Raw genomic sequence first — 21,644 nt, forward strand, 5'->3', positions numbered from 1 at the left:
GTCAGAAATTAATTCGTAAACTTCAAAATGTGTGTTTTTTGGGAGACGTTGCCTTTATAATTTTGATTGGATCTGCTTAACCCTTGTTCTATCCTTGGCACTTTAACGTTGGGAGTTGGGTCATCTAGACCCACTAGACAGTGCTCTGAACCTTTTTTCTTCAATGATTTGTGATCTTCACTGGTGTCCATGGATTACATGAAATCTTTCCACCTTTATCCACCTTTGTCATGGTAGGGAGAACACGTCAATGGAAGGGGGGGGGGGGGGGGTCATCTAAGATAGCACAAGGGTTAAACCAAATGAAATAGATCAAAAGATGATCAGAGTAGGACTTTACTTTACAAAGTTAATGAAAGATTTTTTGCTGTCCCCTAGCCCTAAAGGTAAATCCACAGCAATGGTTCTGTCAAAGCAATCCCAACCATATTATGTTGCATTAAGGACTTAAAAACACTTTGCTAAGGTGTGTAGATAATAAAGAAAATGGTGCTGGAAAGATTTTAAACTGAAAGAAAAGTGTGATTTAAAACTTTCTGGGAGTACTGTAAGAGTATAACGTGATGTCACACTGGCTTTTTTTTCCAAGTTCCATGCTCCTCTAATGTTAATGATTTCAGCTCCCATAAAGGCTAATATGAACACGTTTTTTTTCAGGATTTAAACTTAAGATTTCCTTTTAAAGCTCAAACTTCTATTCGATCTTTTGTTAAGAAGTCAATAAAGTACTTCCGTTTGAAGTGGATAAACAAATTACAGCATTTCTGAAAATATCTGATGCAAACAAGATGCATTCATTGCAAAGGAAGTGAAAGTGCTCTCATCAGAGAGTTGCTGGCTTTCTCACTATGTTCTGTCACCGTGTGCAACCATATGATACTGCCTCTCACTTTCTATATAAACCACTTTTCATCTGCCTGGGTGAGAGCTGATCACACTCGCTGCATGGTGTGAATGTCAGCATCCCGCCGCGCCTATGATGTAGACGGCGGCTCTGCCAAATGACAGGCACGAGCCTCGCAGTTGGAGGCATATTATTTCACGTGGACCTCCCTTCTTTCACTAATCTTCTGCAGTCAGATGTGTTTTACCGGGAAAGGAGCCGTTGCCCTCCAGCTCTCCTTGGGTCTGGCTCTGACATTAATGCTATACCTTTGTCCACTTTACCGATTTCACACCGTCTAACCAGAAGAGACAGCTTCTGTGGGAGTTATTTATTAACTGAGCTGCACTCAGGCGAGTGCTCCATTTCATTTTCTGCTTTGGCATTAACATATTGATCAGGCTGATTGGACTGTCTGTTAAATCATAAACTTCATTTTAGACGTTACCTGGCAAAAAACTTTCTATTTTTTATTTTGTTGGTGTCTGGAAACTTCTTCTGTCGTCTCTTTGCTGTAATAGAATTTATGAACCTTTTAAAATGAACCTAATTTGTCAAACACAATCAACCTGAAGAATGTTAAGCACAGACACACAGAAGCTGGTACGATGTCACAGTTTTATATTAAGATTTTAAAGACCAACTCGGATGAAAATGGTCATTTTTGGAACATTTTTCTGATGGAGGACACGAAGAAAATTAAGCTCAAAATTGCATTTCTGTTTGAAAAAAATGCTGTTTGAGAAAGATTGTACTTGTTATGCAGACATTGTTAGCTCCGCTCTATTCTTTTCTGATTGTTTTCCTGAGGGGCTGTAAGATAGCAGGGGAGTGTAAACAGAGAGCTCTCGGCAACGGGGAAAGAAAGGGGCTTGCTTCAGGTGAACGGCCCAAAACGCTGAGGTGAATTTCGAATTAATTACTGCTGCGCTGCAGAAACTATGTCCTAGAAAAAATACTTATTTATTTATTTATTTTATTTGGGTAAAAATGATGGAAACACAATTAAAGGACCACTGGAAACATTTTAAATAATTCATAAGATGATCAGAGTGGGACTTTAAATCAGATAAAAAATAAATGTAAAATAAATGTAACTACTACTTATTGTTAAATAACTCATTATTTATTTATTGTAACGTTTTCAAGTGACAATTGCAGTTGCATAGAAAACATATGTATGCTTGTTACTTTAGCATAAATCCTTTTACATTTGATTCTGTCAGGTTAGGTTATATAGACAGTGTTTAAGTCCTAATGTATACAGTGGTAGCCTAATCTGATATTTCAAGTCTTATTCCCCCTAGATATGAATAAATACACACCAATTTTTATTTTTATCTCAAGAAATTAAAAACTTTTGTGCTCTTGCGGGCCACATAAAATGACATGGAGGGCCACATTTGGCCCCCGGGCCTTGAGTTTGACACATGTGGTGTGAGATAATGTACAAAAGGGATCCTTGAGCAAAATCAAATATCTCGATTTTTATGTAAAATAAATAATTTGCCATAGGTTGGAATGATTTTAGGACACACTGAGAACATTTATGAGGTCAGGAAAGAACAGAAAAACTATGAATATTGTGTTGTTTTGTGGACAATTAGCTGGAAAAGATGTTGTAAGCATCAGTTGGTCCACAGCTTCTTCAGAAATGTGACTTCAGTGTCAAAGCCAAACGTGTGCTGCAGACTTGGTGGTTCTTCTAAATACGAGGCTCTACTTGTGTTTTATCCACTTCTTTATAGCTCGATGCCTGAAGTCAACAAAAGCTAACTAAAAACATGAAAAGCTAAATCTTGCACAGCTGCTGTGTGTGACAGGACTTCCCAACGTGCACAAAGGCTTTTCCATTTGCCTCTGGATGACTCCATTTTATCGCCAACTCTGCCATCAACTGATGGAAACTTTTTGGTTTTCATAGACAACTAACAGGCTGTTACAGAAGGTGGGGTTTGTTTTTCCAGATTTACTTAAGTACACTTTTTACCATTAAAAATCCCTCACTTCTGTCAATTTATAACAAAAACTGAATGTAAGCCTCCGATTTAGCCGTTATATCTCTGCTTTAAATGTGAGGTTCACTGCTAAACAATTCACCAACTTCCATGTTTGCTTTTTTCCTGTTCTCCACTTCATTTTCTATTATTTATTTTTAGCAGAAAGGCTGTAAATGCAGGGTCTTCCTTCAACAGCAGATGACACTCGCAGGAATAGAATAAATCCCTGGATTTCATTCTGGAAGTTTCAGTCCCCAAAGGCTTAACAATCTGCTTTTCTGCGATTTCTTTGTGTTATGGCCGGCGTTGTTGTGTTCTTGCTCAGAGTCTTGTTAAGTACCAACAATCGACCGCCCTGTTGTGACTTTGTCTGCTCTGCTGTCTGCTGTATATAGAAGCCACAATAAAGTATAAGTGGGCACTCAAAGTTTCCAAAAATGCATCATTTCTAATATTTAAGTCCAAAATATTATATGGAATTGAAAGTAGCAGAGGTGCAGAGTGGCTTTATTTTCTGTTTTAAAAGGATTTTTTAAAAATCCAACTGCAAATATTGGTTTCATTAGAAGAAAGGAACATTTTCAAAAAGAGATTGTGAATCCCAGCAGTCTTGCACTTTTTTGGAGGGTAGATTATATTGTGGTGAGCCCAAATATGACCTTGACTTTATCTGTAGTTCCTCACCTTTTGCATTCAGCCAAGTTATTTTTTACAAAAAAATTACGTTTGTTGTTTTATTTTTTTAATTTATTTTTTTAATTGTCTGAGCTGCAATCCTCATCAAGAGTGAAAACAGTGTTTGTTTTTTTTTCACTGGCCTGTGTGAAAGTTTCTTACCTTGTGTTGCTCTCGATTAGCAGGTGTGAAAACTCGCTTCAGCCCAGGTCCAAACGAGCCGAGCTCACCTGAAAATAAAGGCTGGGTATTTATTGTTTTAAATAACCTTAAATCGGGTCTCTGCTTTATAAACTTTAAGTCAACATATTTTAACATAATGGGGACAAAATAACAGACAGTTTGTGATTTTGGATTCCACTGCCAATGAATTATTAATTTTATTTATAAAGCCCAATATTTACAACAATAGTCATTTCAATGGGCTTCATACCGGTAACTCTGGGGGGGCCACATAAAGGAGGGATCCTCCCCCAGGACAGACAGCTGATGTACCACAACTCTTAGAGAAGAATTAGCTTATCTAACCCTACAACTACATGTTTGATTAGACCAGCAGATGAGCTTAATGCAGATGGAGCTGGGGGACGGATGGAGGCATGAGACGGGCCAGAGGGGGGGTCCATAATCAAGTGTAGGAGCAGAGACGAAGTACATGGTCAGGTACAGGAGCATTGAATCTGGAATCACTCCCACTCCCCAGAGGGACAAAACACAACAAATAGATCATTATTTAGGTTAACTGGGATATCCTCAAGCTAGAACCAAGAATAAAATCTTTGAGTTTGAGCGGAAAGTTGAGTCTCTGCATGTAAAACTTCAGGGCAACAAGTTCCCATCTCTGGGTGAAGGTATTTATCAGTACATGCTGGTCAAACATCAACACTTGCTGAGGATTTTTTGTGCTTTTTTTTTTTTTACTCAGACAAACTTTTTCAGGTAAAACAGCCCCCAACACAAAACTGAGAATTTTTCCAGGTGTATTTCCCTTTGCTTGAAGTGAAAGCCAACTAAATCCCGATGTGCTTTTGATTGGTGGTCCACCATGCGTATGAAAGAACCATAAAAAGATAAAAGTTGAAGTTTTCTTCCATGTGTTTGGCTGTATGTTTAGGTTGAGCAAAGCCTCATGTTTGGTTGATAAAATGTAAAATAAAGTCAAACAATCATGTTTCTGCTGTACATGTGTCATTGAAAAAAAGAAGCTGTTAATTGCCGTTTACATATTTGGAACTTGCTAACAACTGCCGTTGTTAGCAATTTTCTTTAGCAATATTCTTCGTGTATGCCCTTCATCATCAGAAACATGCCACAAAAATGTCAAAAACACAATTTTCATCAAACTAGGTCCAACAGTTCCTGTTGTCAGAAGAACAGAAAGACTAAAGTTTGAGCAGCTTAACAAATATTTGAGTCTAACCATCATGTAGTTTCCTCATTAGTACAGACAAAACACCAATTAACGGAGCTCCTTTGTTCATGATGCAGCGCAGGCTAACAGGACAGAACTTCATCCACTGATGCCTGAACCAGCAGATGGTGTGTAAATAAAGTATGTGGTCTCATGGGAACATAGAAGCCCGTCTTCCTTTGGTTGGATCATTTTCTTCTGCTCAAAAATGACCTTTGGAAGGCCTGAATGATGGAGTTCTGTTATGATAAAAGACTTTAAAGATGTGGACACAAACATTTAAACGTTTTAGAGATTAGATCGTTAAAGCTTGTCAGCCCAAAATGTGTTAAAAGAAGTGTAGTACAAATAAAAAATACACAGGAGAAAGGAGACGGATAAACCAGCGATCCTCATCAGGTTTGTGAATCACAAACACAAGCTAGCTTTGATGAATCAAAGGAAACACCTGAAAGGTTCGGCTGCTTATCTGAACGACCATCTGACCAGAAGGAATGCTGAAATCTCAAAACATGCACGGCTTCTCAGGAAGCGTAAGCAGATTGAGAACACTTGGGTTAAAGGCTGCAGGATTTATGTCAAACCGCTCGGTCCAGAGGACCGGGCCAAGGTTCTGGTCGTGAACACCATGAAAGACTTTGAAAAGTGTTTGATCACGGTCGTCTGAAACAACATGGAGTAATAAACCAAAGAGCCAAATAATTTCAAGAAATATGACACGTGGATTCCTCACTTTAACGTAACCTGAATAACAGCAGAGTTCTGACCTGCAGACAACTTGACCTCAACTTTCACCGTCGCTGATATCAGCTGAAGAAGGATATGGACCTGAATCTAATGTCTGCAGACATAACATCGAAGAGAACTATAAACTCTGTTTTGAACCCAGGAGATCAGCTGTTATCAGTAAAAGAAGAAATACCAACCTTGGACAATCGACAGTTATGGACCCTTTTTACTCTTCCCCTACAGCATTTCTTTATTATATAAAAAAAAAAAAAAAAAAAAAAATCCAAAAAAATATTTAAAAAAAGTAAAACAAATGATTAATCACTTATTGAAAATTGTTAAATTGATTGACTTTTAATGATATTACTACACTTTCTCCAAAACTTGATAAATTGATTCAAAAATCTTTCCTAATGTAGCATAATTTTGCACATGTTTTTAACTTTTGATACTTGATGAAATTTTTGCTATGAAAATTCCTGAAGTAGTGTTGTCTGGTTTAATAATATAGTATTATGTTTTATTCATATGCATGGCTTTTATAAGTAACATAAGCTGCATATATTTCAGATGACTGATCTGCATTTGCCATGTTGATTTCTAAAATAGTTATATTTGACGTAATACTTAAGTAATTCATCTTTTTCATGTGCTTTATCGATATCTTATGATTTTTAATTCTGTCTGATAAAAACTGGGAACCGGTTATTGATAAATCATGTAATAAAATGGTTACAGTATAATCGGGGTGGGATTATATAAGTTCGCTTCCTTCCACTCCCTTTCAAGCAATATTTATTAATATGTCTAATTATCCTAAGTTTGATAAGCTACCGTATGAATGTATAACTGATGTTTATATTGCTGTTGTGTATTATTTCTACTTAATTTGCTTGAAATAAACCATTTCAAATAAATTCAAAAAAACATTGCTTCTGGGTTTTTTTATACTTGTAAAAGTTTTCACCTTTTTTTGTTTTTGCAGCTGCACTTTAAAACTTGAAGTCGTTTCTTTTTGCTCTGCCACAAAGAAACCTCAGGGAAGAGACTCCCAGCTCGTCTGGAGCTGGCAGGGATTCAATGCCTTTTTCAAGGGCACTTCACATGGTTAGGTTCTTATCATCATGAGGGCATTCTCAAGTCACAGCATGGATTCCCAATACACAAAACTGCCAGGACAGATAGTGGAAGCTGTAATGACATCCTCAACATGTTCTTCCCATTCTTACCTTGGAGCTTGACAGTATCAGCGCAGATTGGACCGCGGCTGCAGTGGATGGACTCTGATGTTTCACTGCGACAAGCTGCAGGAAGAACAAATGGATGTTAAAATTGAGGAAATTAAAATAGCAGAGTTGTAGTTTTTATCTCTCTGCTGGCAACACGTGTTGAGATATCTGAGATTCCAGCTGTTGAGATAACACTAGAATTATTTTTACAAACACTGAAAATAGCAGCCATTTCCAATGTCAAAAATGTGGTTCATTCATTTTTTGAGGATTATGTGTCCTCTTTGGCAAACACTGTTTTCCAATAACTTTTGCTGGGATGAAGCTGTAAAGACTTAGATGGCAACCAGATGTGACCTTTAGCAAAGTGACTTTAAAGTAAAACACTCTTTTGCCCAAACAAAATAAAGAAACTGTACAATTAAAATCAACTTTTTTCTGCTAATGCTATCTATGTACTTGACATAGCACAAGGTGATGTTTCTATATAGTGTCTCTTGTGTTTTTTAAAGAACATTTTAGCAAATCCCATCATAATCTATGTGAACTGTATCAGTTTTGCTGCTAAGTCCCTAAAGATGTAGCCTAGTCCTTTTTGCTGTAAACTTTCGTTTCTGATACAACTGAACTGACAAGGATATGTCTTTCCCCTGCAACACCTGTATGAATAAATAACCCGTGTTCTGGTACTCGTTTAGCTTCAGGCGATTTACTCAGAAGATTAAATTATGTTTGCAAATTTTCAATGAAGTGAGGTATGTGTGGAAAACTCTGGGACTTGTTGACTTCTAAACAGCTTAACTGGTATCCCTTGTGCTATCTTTTTTTTTTTTTTTTTTTTTTTTTTTTTTTTTTTAACTTGTCCTGTCCAACAGCTAGGCAGACAGATGAGAGCTGAGGGCCTCTTGGGTTGGACATATTTTACTTTAACAAGAGGGGTTATTCATCTTCAGACAAACCAAAGGTATGTCTGAATAAACCCCTTTTGTAATTGAGGCCAAACTTTATTAATTTCAAACATGTCTGAAAATCTTTGGTGTTGGACCGGACGGAAAAGGAAAGAGGGGAAGAAGAGAGAGGGACGTTAGAGAGAGGGGGGGTAGGGGGTGATAATAGGAGGGGAAGGGGGATAAGACCATGAAGCAGCATAAAGCAGCAAGTTTACTGGTTGTTAATCATTATGGTAAGGTTCAAATGAAAAAAAAAAAACAAAAAAAAAAGGGCGGAGCCTGTCCACACACACACTCAAATGTTATAAACACACCTGTTAGTTGCAAAAATGTCCACCTGTCGACATGTACACAAAACAGATAGTGTTCACACGCATACTTATGCCTTAAAACCAACTAGTGTGAAATATTTCAGTCATTCAGTCTGTTGAGCTAACACCTGTGCTCAGGTGAGTGTTTATGTTCTTCTAAAATGGATGGTGGAACGTGAAAAGAAGGAGGGAGAGTGCCCAGCCATCCCCACCCCAAGACCCCCACCGCAGCAGCAGCGGCAGCCGGAATCCCCCCAACGCCAAACGGGAACCGGCAGGGAACAACCGCCGCCCGGGCGACCAAGCCCGCCACCCAGGCCAGGGCCAGCAGGGCCGCCGCAAGGCCCCCAGAGCCAGAGAGCAGGGAGGCACGGAGGGAAAGAGGGCGCCGCCCCAGCCCAACCAGGAGAGCAGCCCCCCCCGCCGCGCCGGGAGAACCCAACGCAGGGCCCCACCGGAGAAGGACGCCCACAGCCCCAGACGAGCACCCCACCACCACCCAGGAGTTCCGGGCATCCCCCCGCCCCAACCCCAGGTACGAGCCAGGACCCCCCAAGGGAGACCCACTCCGCACTCCAGGCAGCCATCCGCCCGGCCCACGGTTGGTCCAGGGAGGAGCGAGGCAGGGGCCCGCCGCCCCCGCCCAGGAGGGGGGAACCCCGGGGAAAAAAGAGGGCCCACAAGGGGTGTTGTAAATATGGCCCGACCAGGCTCGGCCACAGTTGGAAATTTGGCGGGGCCCAGCACTCAGGAGCAAGGACCAGAACCCACCCCCCAGGGACACGAACACCCCCGGCTCAGATGTAATGTGAACCCCCCCACCGCGCGGAGAGAGCACCGCCGGGCCCAGGAAGCCGGCACCCCGGGGACACAGCCGCCGTTGCAAAGGGGCCCGTACCCCCCACCAGGGAAGAGGCAGGGGACAGATGGTCCTAGGTCCCACCTTCCTTGCAAAATGTGTGTGCGTGTATGTGTGTTTGAGAGAGTGTGTGTGTGCATGTGTGTGTGTTTATGTTGGGATGTATATATTGAGGGGGGAGGGGTGTGTGTACTAAGGGGGGTGCGGTTAAAATTGGCGGGTAGGGCACTAAGGGGACGTCTCCTGATTACTCACAGTGACGTCCCCTCACCCTCCCCACCAAGGGGCCCTAAATGTCTAAGGTGCGGTTAAAATTGGCGGGTAGGGTGCTAGGAGGACATCCGCTGCTTGCTGGCAGTGATGTCCAAGCACCCCCCCTACCAAGGGCCCTACATGTCTAAGGTGCAAATAAAACCGAAAGAGGGGGGGCCCACTCCATACGGCAACCACAGGAGGGGGGTCACTGCCTAGTAAACCCCCCCCCAAGGCTCATCGCAGGCTAAGCCCCCCACCCCCTCACCCTATTATGAGGTTATATGAGGAAGGGGGTAAGTTGGGGACAGATGATAGACTGTCCCCCGGTGGTCAAACAGCCGTCCCCCGCCCCCCCCCCCCCAGCAAGGGGGCCAGGCCCACCCAGCCCCGGGGCCCCACCCCCGGAGGCGCAGACACCCCAGGCCCAGCACCACCACCCCCACACAGAGAGAGGGGAGCCAGAAAGCGCCGGCCCCCCCCGGAGCAAGCCCAGGCCCCCACCCCCAAACGCCGGCCCTAGAAGAGCTCTGGTCAGGCCTCGACGGGACCGAGGCAGCCAACCGGCCGGGGAAACCGCCGATGGCCTCAGCGGAGACCCCGACCCGTCAACCCCCCCTGCCCCGTACCAATAGTGCCCCCCCCCCTCCCCCAGAATGCCCCCTACACAGGACAGGGCCGACAAGACCCCCACCCCACCCCACCCCCAGACCCCGCAGCCGAAGCGGATGACACCCAGAGCGACCGGGGGCCCCAAGAGGGTTGTCCCGTCCCGCCCCAGAGCCAGGGAAGGGCCGATCCCAGCCCCAGGTGTAGACGGGAAGCCCATCCAGCGCCGCTGGGCCCCCCCCCCGAGCAGCGCCCCCCGCCAACCCCCCCCAGCACAGGCAAAGGGACCACCCCCCCAAGCCAAGCCAGACCACCACCCCACCCCCCCACCACGCACCCCCACACCCAAGCCCAGAGGACCACGCAGCGCCCCAGGCCGCCCCACCCAGGCGCCGGACCCGACCCCCCGACCAACGGAGCCCCCAACAACCCCCGCCAGGCACCGGAGGCCCCGACCCCCACCCCGGCCCACGGCAGAAGGGCAAGGAGCAGCGACGACCATGCCCCCCCCACCCCCTAAGTCACGGAGTTAGCTATGGGAGACCAGAGAAACCGAATTCTTTCAAAGTTACTTGAACTTTGGGCTGACATTTTTTCCAAGCTGATATGATCAAGCAGCAGATTTCTGTGTTGACTTATATTTATATTTTTTTTGCTTTTCCAATTTATTAAAATAGTTTTTTTAGCAATGCAAAGAGTTATGAAAATGATAGAGCCTAATCCTCCTTCTACATCGATGGCACTCATGTCACCAAGCACACAAAGTGACGGTGAAGCTGTGATTGAAACCTTAAGCCAGACTGATAGATCGGCACATACCTGCTGCCAGAGAGCCTGGACAGGCGTGCAGAACCATAGTGCATGCATGTAATTGTCGGGTAGATTACTGTCACAGTGCTGACAAATGTCTGAGTTACTGAGACCCATCTTGAACATCCTCTGTCCAGTGTAGTAAATTCTGTGAAGAGTTTTGAGATGGATTAGCTGCAGATTTGGATTTTTTGTCATTTTAAAGGTGTTTAGACAAAGTTCTGACCAAAAACTTTCATCTGTGCTGATGCTCAAATCCGCATCCCATTTTGTTGTCGGAAGTGAAATATTGTTATCTAAATTACATAAAAGTTTGTATATTTTGGAGAGAGTTTTATTCATTGAGAAATTGATCAGAGTGGTAACTACATCTGGTAGCTTTAAATCGTTGTCTCTGTATTTAAACTTTTTAGTAATAATTGATTTAAGTTGCTGATATTCCAAGAAGTTATATATTCCGTGTTTGTCTTGAAGTTCCTGGGGAGTTATGAATCTTCTATTAATAATTATGTGCTCTAGTTGTTTTATGCCCCCTGCTTGCCAAGCTGGGAAGTGGATAATTTTTTTGTTTATGAGGATGTCTGGGTTGTTCCAGATGGGTGTCATTTTGCACGGTTGAATTGATGATTTTGATATTTTGAGAAATTCCCACCAGGCTGTTAAAGTGGCATTTATATTAATACTTTTGAAACAATCCTGTCTTTTAACTATTTGACTAATAAATGGAAGATCTGACAGGTTGATCTTTCCACATAACGCCTGTTCCAAGTCTAACCATGAGTTGGTTTCTGGATTATTTTTTAACCATTTTAAGATGTATTGTAATCTATTTGCAAGAAAGTAATTGTGGAAGTTAGGTAATTCTAATCCTCCACAGCTTTTTGCAGATTTTAAAGTTTTTAGACTAATTCTTGCAGGTTTATTGTTCCATAGAAAGCTTGATATGGATGAGTCTAATGTTTTGAACCATTTTAATGGCGGTTGTGTGGGAATCATTGAGAAGAGATAATTAACTTTGGGTAAGATTTTCATTTTAACCGTGGCTACCTTGCCCATAAGGGACAAAGGCAGGTTGGTCCAGCGTGTTAGATCGTCCTGTATGTTTTTCAGTAATGGGGTGTAGTTTAGCTGCACCAGTTCTGATAGTTTGGGGGAAAAATAAATACCTAGATATTTTATATTGCCTGATTTAACTGGTATTGTGAGTCCTTGCTCCGCATTACTGTTCAGTGGTAATAAAACAGATTTATTCCAATTAATGGAATAGTCTGATATAGAAGAGAATTCATTAATGATTTTTGCCGTTTCATTTACAGAATGTATATTACTTAAAAACAGTAATATGTCATCTGCATAGAGACTAATTTTATGATGGCTGTGTTTGGTTTTAATTCCTTTAATACTCTCATTCTGTCTTATTGTCTTATCCCTTGTGCTATCTTAGATGACCAAGTTCGCACTGCCTTCAGCAACTCACACTGAGGTACCCACTTTCAGTAAACATGCTTTTCGGGCTTCCGCATTCTAAACTCTGGTGTTTATCCATCACTATGCAGGTGTCTGTGATTGTTTTTGGGCTCACGTGGCATTTGAATGCGGGTTAAGAGTTAAACCAGGTCAAACTTTGACCAATAAGGGACTCCAATTTGGTGGTGACGTTTGGACTGCCTTCCTTTTTATTCACGGGAGTGCCAACCATTTAAAATTTGATCATGGAGGAGAATATAATAATTGCGACTTGTGCCGGAATTCTATGACATACATCAGAATAGATCTGTGAAAGAAAAGGCCTAGAACAAGATTCACCAGATTTGCACCGCTTTGACATTTGGCATAGGTGGCAGACATGCACTATAAGCAGTAGCAAAGCAAAAGAAGAAGCCCCTCCCTGCATGTCTGGTGTGAACACCATATACTAAATGCCCGATGAAGGATGCGCTTTTAGCACCATGGCGTTCATTGCCTGGAATGAACGTAGCTTTAGAACTATTGACTTCTTCTGTATGTGCTTTAACTTGTATTGTCCTGATGATAAAACTGAGGTGCAACAGTGAAAGAATAAAAAACAGAACATTTTGTCATGTGGTTGGTGTTCACATCAACTAAATATATTAGAGCTAAACATAATTCAAATCATGAGTCTAAACTCCCAAATGAAATGATATTTCAGGATTTAAGCTGGACTGGATGGGCAGTGTTGAAATGAAACAGTGAATGGAGTCGTTTTTGATGGTAGAATGTAAAACAAATGTACATTTTTCATTTTGAGTCAAACTTTTGTCTTCAAAATCAGATGAATGTCTATACCCTGCCCTTCCATCCCACATCACATGCACCCTTTTTGTATTGTGCTTTTTCTGCCCCAAGAGCAGGGGGCAGATGTGAACTGTTTTTTGTTCCTGTCTTCCTCCAGTATTTCCCTTTTCCTCTCCATCTAGAAAATTAACAATCTTATTGTTCTTGTTCCAATGACAACAAAGGCATCTGTAACCAGATACAAGATAGATACAATAAAATAATGACATTTTGTATGACGTTATGATGCTGGGATTTGGTTTGGGGTTGCATGTTGTTGTGGTTGTTTGCATTTATTTTCTCACAGAAAAAAAAAGGTCCTGGTTCAAATTCTCACCTGGCCCTTTATTTGTGCTGGTGTGGGTTTTTTCTTTATCGCAGACTAAAAATACTGGTCTTTAAATGCTTCTTTGTAGATTGCCAATATATGATTGAGTGCGACCCTGCCATGGACTAATGCCGTGGTTTTTCTTTTATATATTTACTCCAAATGTTGTCTAAGTCAGCCTCTGTGACCCTGACAAGGGCAAAGTGGGACACATAATATATGACAAACTAATCGCTGGTGTGACTTTTTGTAACACTTCAGTGAATCACAAGGCTTTTCCTCACTCACAGGAGGAAATGGTGTCACAGAAAAACAAAAAGGAGTGAGTAAACCAATCAGGAAGGAACATTAGCACTGCATTGAGGTAAAAAATAAAAGAACATCCATACTATGTTACAAAATATGCAAAAAGAAGGGGAGAGGGTTGGAAATGTCTAATTTGCTGACCTTTAATGGTGGAGTACTCATCAATTCACTATCAGTAAGCTTTTTACTTACACTTCCCCCTCATAAAACTGTTCTTGGATAGCTTTTTGGCATTCAGACAAATTTTCTGAGTGTACTGAGGACCTAAAATGCTGCAGGGCTGCCTGTGCTCCTGCTGTTCAAGCCTTCCTGCTTTCTGCACACGATTTGCTCCTGTTGATCAACCTAATGCCAACATGAGCAAAGGTAGAGGAGTTTCTAGATGAGATGGGAATTGCCATTTCTGGAGTTCAAAAGACTACTTGCCTGGAGACGAGTATCTGCAGGTCGGGTTCATGCAGGCAGGCAGGACAGAACACGAGTCAACAGTGGAATTACAGCAGGGTCTGCTGCTGCACAGTCTTTGTCATGCCAAATAAAGACACAAAGCTGCTGATTTATCAGTTCATCTACAGACTTGGCTTATGCCCCTAGTATATGGCTGTCTTTATGCGCCCTTAAGCTGTCTGGTGTTGCTTCGCTGTGTCACAGGAGCTGGTTGGATTTTCGGTTTTGGCGTGCTAACAGTGAGCGTTTCAATGGCAAGCAGCGTGGTGTTATTTGTTGCTGCGATGCTGATGGCTGTGATGATGGTGGCAGTGACAGTGACAGTAGTGTTGGCTCGCAGAAACAGCAGGCACCAGATCCCCTCCTGCTTGTTCAGAGAGGCACACAGAGAGGCTCCACTGTGTTCAACCCAAGGCTGCAAACGCTCAGCTAAATCTAAACACTGGCAATGCCCAGATCGCCTTCTATTAATGCTGTTTTCTCTACTCAGTTTGTCTATTTGTCTAATTTCAAAGACAAATATTTACATGCATGTCCTATTTAATGCATACTAAATGGCGTAAATGGCGTATACTTATTTAGCGCTTTTCTACCTAGAAGGCCCAAAGCGCTTTACAGTCACAGACCCATTTACCCATTTACACACACATTCACACACTGGTGGCTGCTCCGCTGCCAAATACAGTTGCCGACCTCCCACCAGAGGCAAGGTGGGGTTCAGTGTCTTGCCCAAGGACACTTCGACTCATGGGGGGGGGGGGAAATCGAACCTGCAATCTTGCAATCAGGGGTCGACCGCCCTACCGCTGCACCGCGGCCGTCCGTACATACTAATATGAATATTCACAGTAGCGTCTTTATCAGGACACCACACTCTCATCCTCCCTGTTCACATGTATGTAAGAGTGTGTGAGGGAATTTTGAACTTTCCCAATGTGTGTGTTTGTGTGTGTAGGCTTTGAAAGCCCACATATGTGTGAGCGGCTGATTTCGGCTCGGCAAGCCCAGCACCCAGCCATCTGTCACAGAGGGGTTACCGTGTCCTGAAGCCAATCATCTCCTTCCAACAGCTTCTAGGATTCTCGCTCTGCTTTCCAACCCCAGTCCAGGACGCCAGATACACATTCACACACAAACAATGACAACGCCTGCCACATGCTGCTATCAGCAGGCACACACACACACACACACATGCATATGGCTGACAATGGCAGAGATTCTTGCCTTGAAAGCCTTGAACAGGCTTTTCCTTATCGGAGAAAATGTGTTTTTTATCGTATATCTGAAGAGCTGCTTGGTGGTTCAGAGCAACAGCTTGATCAGTTTTTAACTGTTAGAAAGTGATAAAATGCAAACAGTTCATAGACAGGGGGGCAGAAAGTATTTGGCATTCACCAATTCTGCAAAAAAAACAAAGGGGGTTGGGCTGTAATGTTCATCATAAATACACATCAACTGTGAGACAGAATGTAAAAAGCAAATCACCGATATTCAAAGAATTTATGTGAATATTGGTGCAGAAAATGAGGATTTGGTCAAAAATAATAGTTCACCTCAAAACTTTGTAACCTGGTTTGCAAAGGTTTCCAGTACATCTTCAGTAAGTTTGAACACACCGTAGGTGCTTTATGGTCCAATCCTTCATGCAGATCTCAACAACTGGGATGTTTTGTGGATGTCACGGGGCAACACAGTCATTTGTCTCCTCCTCTCATTGTCTCTATTATATTTAGGTTTAGAATCTGGCTAGAACACTCCAGAACCTTGACATTTTCTTTTTGTAGCCACTCTGTTGTCCAGAATATGCAGTTGGGATTGTTGTCACACTGGAAGATCCAGCCAAGGTTCATCCTTAGAGCTCTTACTGGTGTTCCGGTACTTGGCTGTGGAATTCGCTTCTGGCTCGTCTCGCGCCCCCAGCCGTCCCCCAACTCCATCTGGATGAACATGTAGTTATAGAGTTAGATAAGCTAATTCTTCTCTAGAGTTCTGGTACACCGCCTGTCCGTCCTGGGTGAGGATTCCTCCATACCGACATCCCTGAGGTTTCTTCTTTTTTTCGTAACCTTTGTAGCTGTGGTCCCAGCTTTCTTCCGGTTGTTGACCAGTTCCTCTGTGCAGTTCTGGACTTTTTCTGGACCAGGTGACATCTTGCATAAAGCCTAAGGCATAGGGACTTGTCAGTGATCTGGTTTTTCTTCCATTTTCTACTTGTTTGTTGCTCCAACAGTTGATCTCTTCAAGTTTTTTGTTGATCGATTCCTCCCAGCCTTGTTCAGGTGAACAACCTTGTCCCTGGTGTCCTTTGACAGCCGTTTGGTCAAAGTGGATAGGTTGCAGTCCGACTGTTTAAGGGTGTACACAGGTGTCTTTATACAGATAACCAGCTCAAACAGAAGGCATTAAAAAGGGTAGCCAGTAGCGGACAAAAGAGCTTCTTAACAAAGTAGTAACAGGTCTGTGAGGAACAGAATTCTTGTTTGTTTGTTTGTTTGTTTGTTTGTTTGTTTGTTTGTTTGTTTGTTTGTTTGTTTGTTTGTTTGTTTGTTTGTTTGTTAGGAGGTAGATACTTATTTTTTACATCATTATACAAATAATTTCTTCAAAGATCAAACAATGGCATTTACTGGATTCTCTTTTATGCGCCATCTCTATTATGTCCATCTAGGATGAACATAAGAAAACCTCTTTCATTTTTTTAATAGGACAACTTGCAAAATCTATGACTGACATACTTTTTCACACCACTCTATTCTAGCAGCTGCCTTCAGGTCTCAGCTCATCTGAGAAAACTCTGCAAAACAGTTTCAGTTTGTCGTCTAATCAAAATGTAGTTTTCCTGAATTTTACACCACAGAACCAGAATCAGAGCTTTTTAATATGAAACTGTTGCAGAACATTGCAGTTTAACATTTGTTTTAAAGTTGGCAATGTTCATGAACACCTAAAAACATATTTTACTGCAGCCACAGAAGATTGATAGATCTACAGTGCTTCAAAATTAACATGGAAAACATGAGTACAGATCAGATCCATCACTTTCTTTTGTTTTAATAAAACACAAGAACAGATCTATTTATATTTCATCTCTAACTGTTTTTGGTATTCTCTATTCATCTATAAAACATCTGTGACTTTAACTCAAGCAAACTTTCAAAATAAATGCCTGTGTTTTAAAGTAAGAGGGCGAAACTGTGTCACCCATTTTCTGCTCTGCGGTTGTCACAATCAAAACCGTTTGAGGAACAACTAAACGATTCCATATGAGGAATGATTTGGACTCTGTGGGAACAGTGAGGGCAGAACAAAGAGGAACCTTCCTTTGCTTTTCCTCTCTCAGTGATTGTAGAATAGCATCTTAAAGTAAAGATCTTCTAAAGCAGTTAACAAAATTGGTTTACATTGATCCTTATGTTCATGCATCTCTATGATATTAAAGTTTAGCCTTTGAGGAACCTTCTTTTAAAAAGAACGGTTCAGAGCTTCCCATATACCAAGACCATGAAGGAGCACTTCAGAATCCATCAAACCAGCTGCTATGATGCAAAGATGTCCTCTCTGAGCAGCTTTCTCTCCAAAAAACAAACTCAGTGGGATCTCCAATACAGAAAATTGCTATAATTACAAAAAAACACAATATTGATGAATTCATGTGTTTGTTTGCAGATATGAAAAGGAACCTTTTTTTTTTAACTTCCTTCTCTGAAGAAAGAAATGGCCTGAAATGTGTGAATTTTCCACATGTAAACAGAGACTTTCAGAGATGAGGGGGTTCTGGCTTTGAGTGCAAACTGTCAGGATTGTCAGCATGTCAGCCACAGAACAGCATCAGCAGTGTGGTATTTGAAATAGGTTGGCCACAAATGGCAGTAAATGTCAAATTTTACTGAAAGGAAAGAAACAAAACCACCTGTAACACAGAAAGGGAAACTGTCGGTCTCTTGTGTGTGCAGTAACTTCCATGTGCTCACTTTTTAAACCACAATTCAAGCTGTTATCAGAAGCTTACAAGGAATTCAAAATCCTAAAGAAATCTCTGGAAAGATCCAAATTCCGTTGTTAAGCTCACTGCCAAAAAAAAAAACAAACTAAAAAAAGGAAAATCTATTCCCAGTTATTTGCCACTGAACGTCTGAGCGGCAAAACAGATGTAACAAAAACAAGCATTGATAGCAGAGAAATGAACACAAATCTAAATACTGTGTGGTTTTGTATGTCTTTGAAACATTTTTGATTGATTTTATTTCTCACCACGCATTAAAATGAGGCTCATATGTAATAAACTCTTAACATTACGCTGTTTGACAGACTTAATGTGGCAGAAACAGTGGTGTTGACCTCTTCTTGAATTACAGAGATCCAGAACACATAGGTCAAAAACAAAAGGCTCCAACACTGAACACAGAACAGAAGCACTTTAAATAATAAGTTCAAATGAGACAATTACAGGCAGCTGAGCCTCTCCAAGAGAGCTCAGGAGGGCGGGGCCTAAAGGAGAAAGGCACAGTTAACCTGCCCAAAAAGAAAAAAACCCCAAGCAAAGACACAAGGGGCAAAAACCATAGCAGCTTTAAGCTCCACGTCTTCTTTAAAAGACACAGTTTTAACTGCGTAAAGAGGGGAAAACCCATGTTTAAAATAAAAGTACCATGTTACCAACCCAGATCCAATTAGATGCCCTTTTCCTGCCACAGCTATCACTACAGCTGCAAAAATAGACACTTTTTTTAAATCAGTGCATATTTTGCATCATGGTTTTGTTTAAAAGCAAAGGTTTGTTTGCATTTTGTGTTGCCATAAAGCATCTATTTAATTTGCAAAGTCATTGAAGTATTACTTCAATAAAGTACTGACCACCATTAATAATCAGACTGTTAATCTCAACGTTAACGTAAAAAAAAGCCGGATTTTGATGAAAGAGAACAATTTTCCAACGCTTGACGAGAAAACTAAGGGGGTTTGAGGTTAAGAAGCAGAAACAACCAATGTAAAGAAACTAAAAATAAAAATAAAAAAAAATTAACATTTCAGCTCCAAAGGTCAATGAAATATTATTAGATTTGTCTTTTTGGGGACAAAATGAAAACAATTCTTTTCGATAACAGTAGAGTGCCTCAATCACTTTGACTTTTACCGTAAAAACCTAAGTATTAAATACAAAGCAAGTTATTTTTTCTCATTACTGTGTCAGTTATAAGTGATTTGTACAAAATGACCATTAGATAATATTTCCCCTCTTGACTGATTTGACAATTAGAGGTTGTTACCGTTTAGTGGGAGAGGTCCGGCTTGTCCACTCCCTTTGCTGCAGGTCAATTAGAATCCAACTGAGTGGTGCACTTCACTGATGGAGCACACTAAAATCTTTGACCCTCCTGATTGCTCCATGTGTCCACTAACAATGTGATGGGCTAGGAGAGCTAGACTACTCATCTACTGTAAGTGCTAGCTATTAAAAGTTAGAGGAACCACATCTAAGTCAATATGATCCGAGAGACTTAATGGCCACTCAAATGTTTTTGATTCATTCGCAGCACGAATGTTGCCATAATTGATTTTCATAAATTGGTTTGCAGAAAAATAAAAGACCTGATTTTTACGGGGATCACCCAGCATTGACAATGTAATCCATCACATTTCCATTTTTCCAGGAAGTAAGCAAAACTTCAAGCCTGCATAGATCCCCAAACAGAAACTGTGGTTTGTTTCTATAATTGCAAACAAGTCACCAACCGGCAAACAGAAACTGCGTGATCCCTGCACTGTTGATGCATATCCGCTCAGCAGCTGAGAAGTTCTCCTTCCCACACAGATGAAATGCCGCCGTTTCCTGGAGTCAGCTCTTCTGTCAGCTCACAGCATGGTCAAATTCTTTAAATACACTCTCAAAGACAAGGCTTCCTCAGCAATCTGCTCAGATAACAGACCACTGCTCCCCTCAAAGCTGGGATGCCGTATTGAACTGATATCTGATTCACTGACCTTCCTGCTACCTCATGCCTTGCTAATGTAATCTAGTGGCACTGCTAGCTCATGTCTCTCCGCCTGCAGCTTTACATCCGTCTTTGTTCTCCTCTATTTCCATACAGTAACTCTTTTCTTAGAAATCTTCACCGGTTAGAGATTTTTCAATAAGTAGCACAGAGACTCTTTGAAATGACAGCTACTGATTGTGAACCTGCTGCCGTGAGACCTTATAATCAGAGCTGATCCCAGTAAAACCACTAGAAATCTGTGAATTTGCACTCTCTGTCACTTTACTTTATGTCCCTTTAAAATATCTTCTGGAATTTTTAAGTACACTATATTATTAAGACTCCTGGTGCAATTCCCTTTTATTCCATCTCTCTCTAAGTTTGTGTTAATGTGCGAAATATTTTCATCTGTTCATACTTATCCTGCTCTATTATTTCTATCTGTAATGCTACAACATGGAGATGCGGGACGAATCATTACATCTCAATAGAGTTCTGACACTAAGGAATACAGCAACAGACTTTTGTTTAAATCAAAGAAAGTAAAAACAATAAAAAAGTTTGTTAAAAGTTACTTACAGTAGTTTAGAGCCTTTAAAAACTGTTCACAGACCACTCATTTCCTCTTTGGATCTATTGTTAAGGCGTTCTCAGTGGTCTTTTCATTACAATTACGCTCTTTTCAGCCAAAATTAAAAAAAAAACTGTGTTGTTTTTCTAGAATGTAGTTTCTGCAGAGCGCCCGTTGTTCATTAGAAGTTTTCCTCTAAGTTTTGACGCCAAGCAAGCCCGCTCCCCCTTCCCCTCCCCCTTGCTGACAGCATAGAGCAGGGATCAAAAATAAGCTCCTTCTCATACGTGATTTTTTTCATTTGCTACTGATTCACAACTAAGAAATCCTCAGAAATGCCGTTTGACCTTTTAAATTCTTTTTATATGTCTTCCAGCATCAGAAAAATGCCAAAACAACCTGTTAAAAAAACAAATACACATTTTTTCATCGGAGTAGATCTTAAAGCCAGATGAAAACCCAGTCCAGTGAGGCTAGCGGCTGAGCTTCTTTACGACCCATTTAAATGAACGTTAGCACAAATACTAATCACTGGGTGGTTTATGTGGGTCTTCATTTAAAAAAACATTAAAAATTTAAACTAAACTGGTGATTTTTGAACAAAGTTTCGTTTCAAAGACTGTCTCGTGGCTAAATGCATTTCCCCCCTTTGTTTTCAGACAGCGGTTTCGCACCGCTGAGTCATTTTCCTTCCAAACCAAGTCCAAAAACCACAAACCTGAAAATGGCAAACAAAAAAGATGGCAAAACTGAAATATTACTGCAGACCTAAATCAACAAGAGAATCAGACTGAGAGCAACAGCAACCATGAACCCGTGTGCTGTGGATGAGCTGCAGACGGAGGCCAGCTGTGGGCAATTACCAGACATGAACAAAGGCAGGATGTCATATAATTATAAAATATAAACGCTAAAATAGGGTAAACAAAGAAAATCCATAAAAACAACAGAAAAATACTCATTAGTCCTGAGTTTCTAGTTGGTGGAGCTGCAGCATTAACGTT

At 41.4% G+C, this 21,644-nt stretch overlaps 1 protein-coding gene across 2 annotated transcripts in view; it reads right to left on the reverse strand.

Moving 5' to 3' along the window:
* Positions 1-21,644, reverse strand: part of LOC144991963 (uncharacterized) — an 83,343-nt gene that overhangs the window by 11,225 nt on the left and 50,474 nt on the right. For both annotated transcript variants that reach the window (XR_013655658.1, XM_078946378.1), the window contains exons 2-3: positions 6,928-7,002; positions 3,721-3,788 (exon numbers count right to left, since the gene is read on the reverse strand). Coding sequence is in view for 1 of the 2 variants with exons in the window: in XM_078946378.1 (XP_078802504.1) it covers positions 3,721-3,788; positions 6,928-7,002 (143 nt within the window). In the remaining variant the exon portion in view is untranslated. The remainder of the gene's footprint in view (positions 1-3,720; positions 3,789-6,927; positions 7,003-21,644) is intronic.

Source organism: Oryzias latipes, chromosome 4, assembly GCF_053564925.1.
Source record: "Oryzias latipes strain Hd-rR chromosome 4, Olatipes_Hd-rR_3.1".
Lineage (NCBI taxonomy): Eukaryota > Metazoa > Chordata > Actinopteri > Beloniformes > Adrianichthyidae > Oryzias > Oryzias latipes.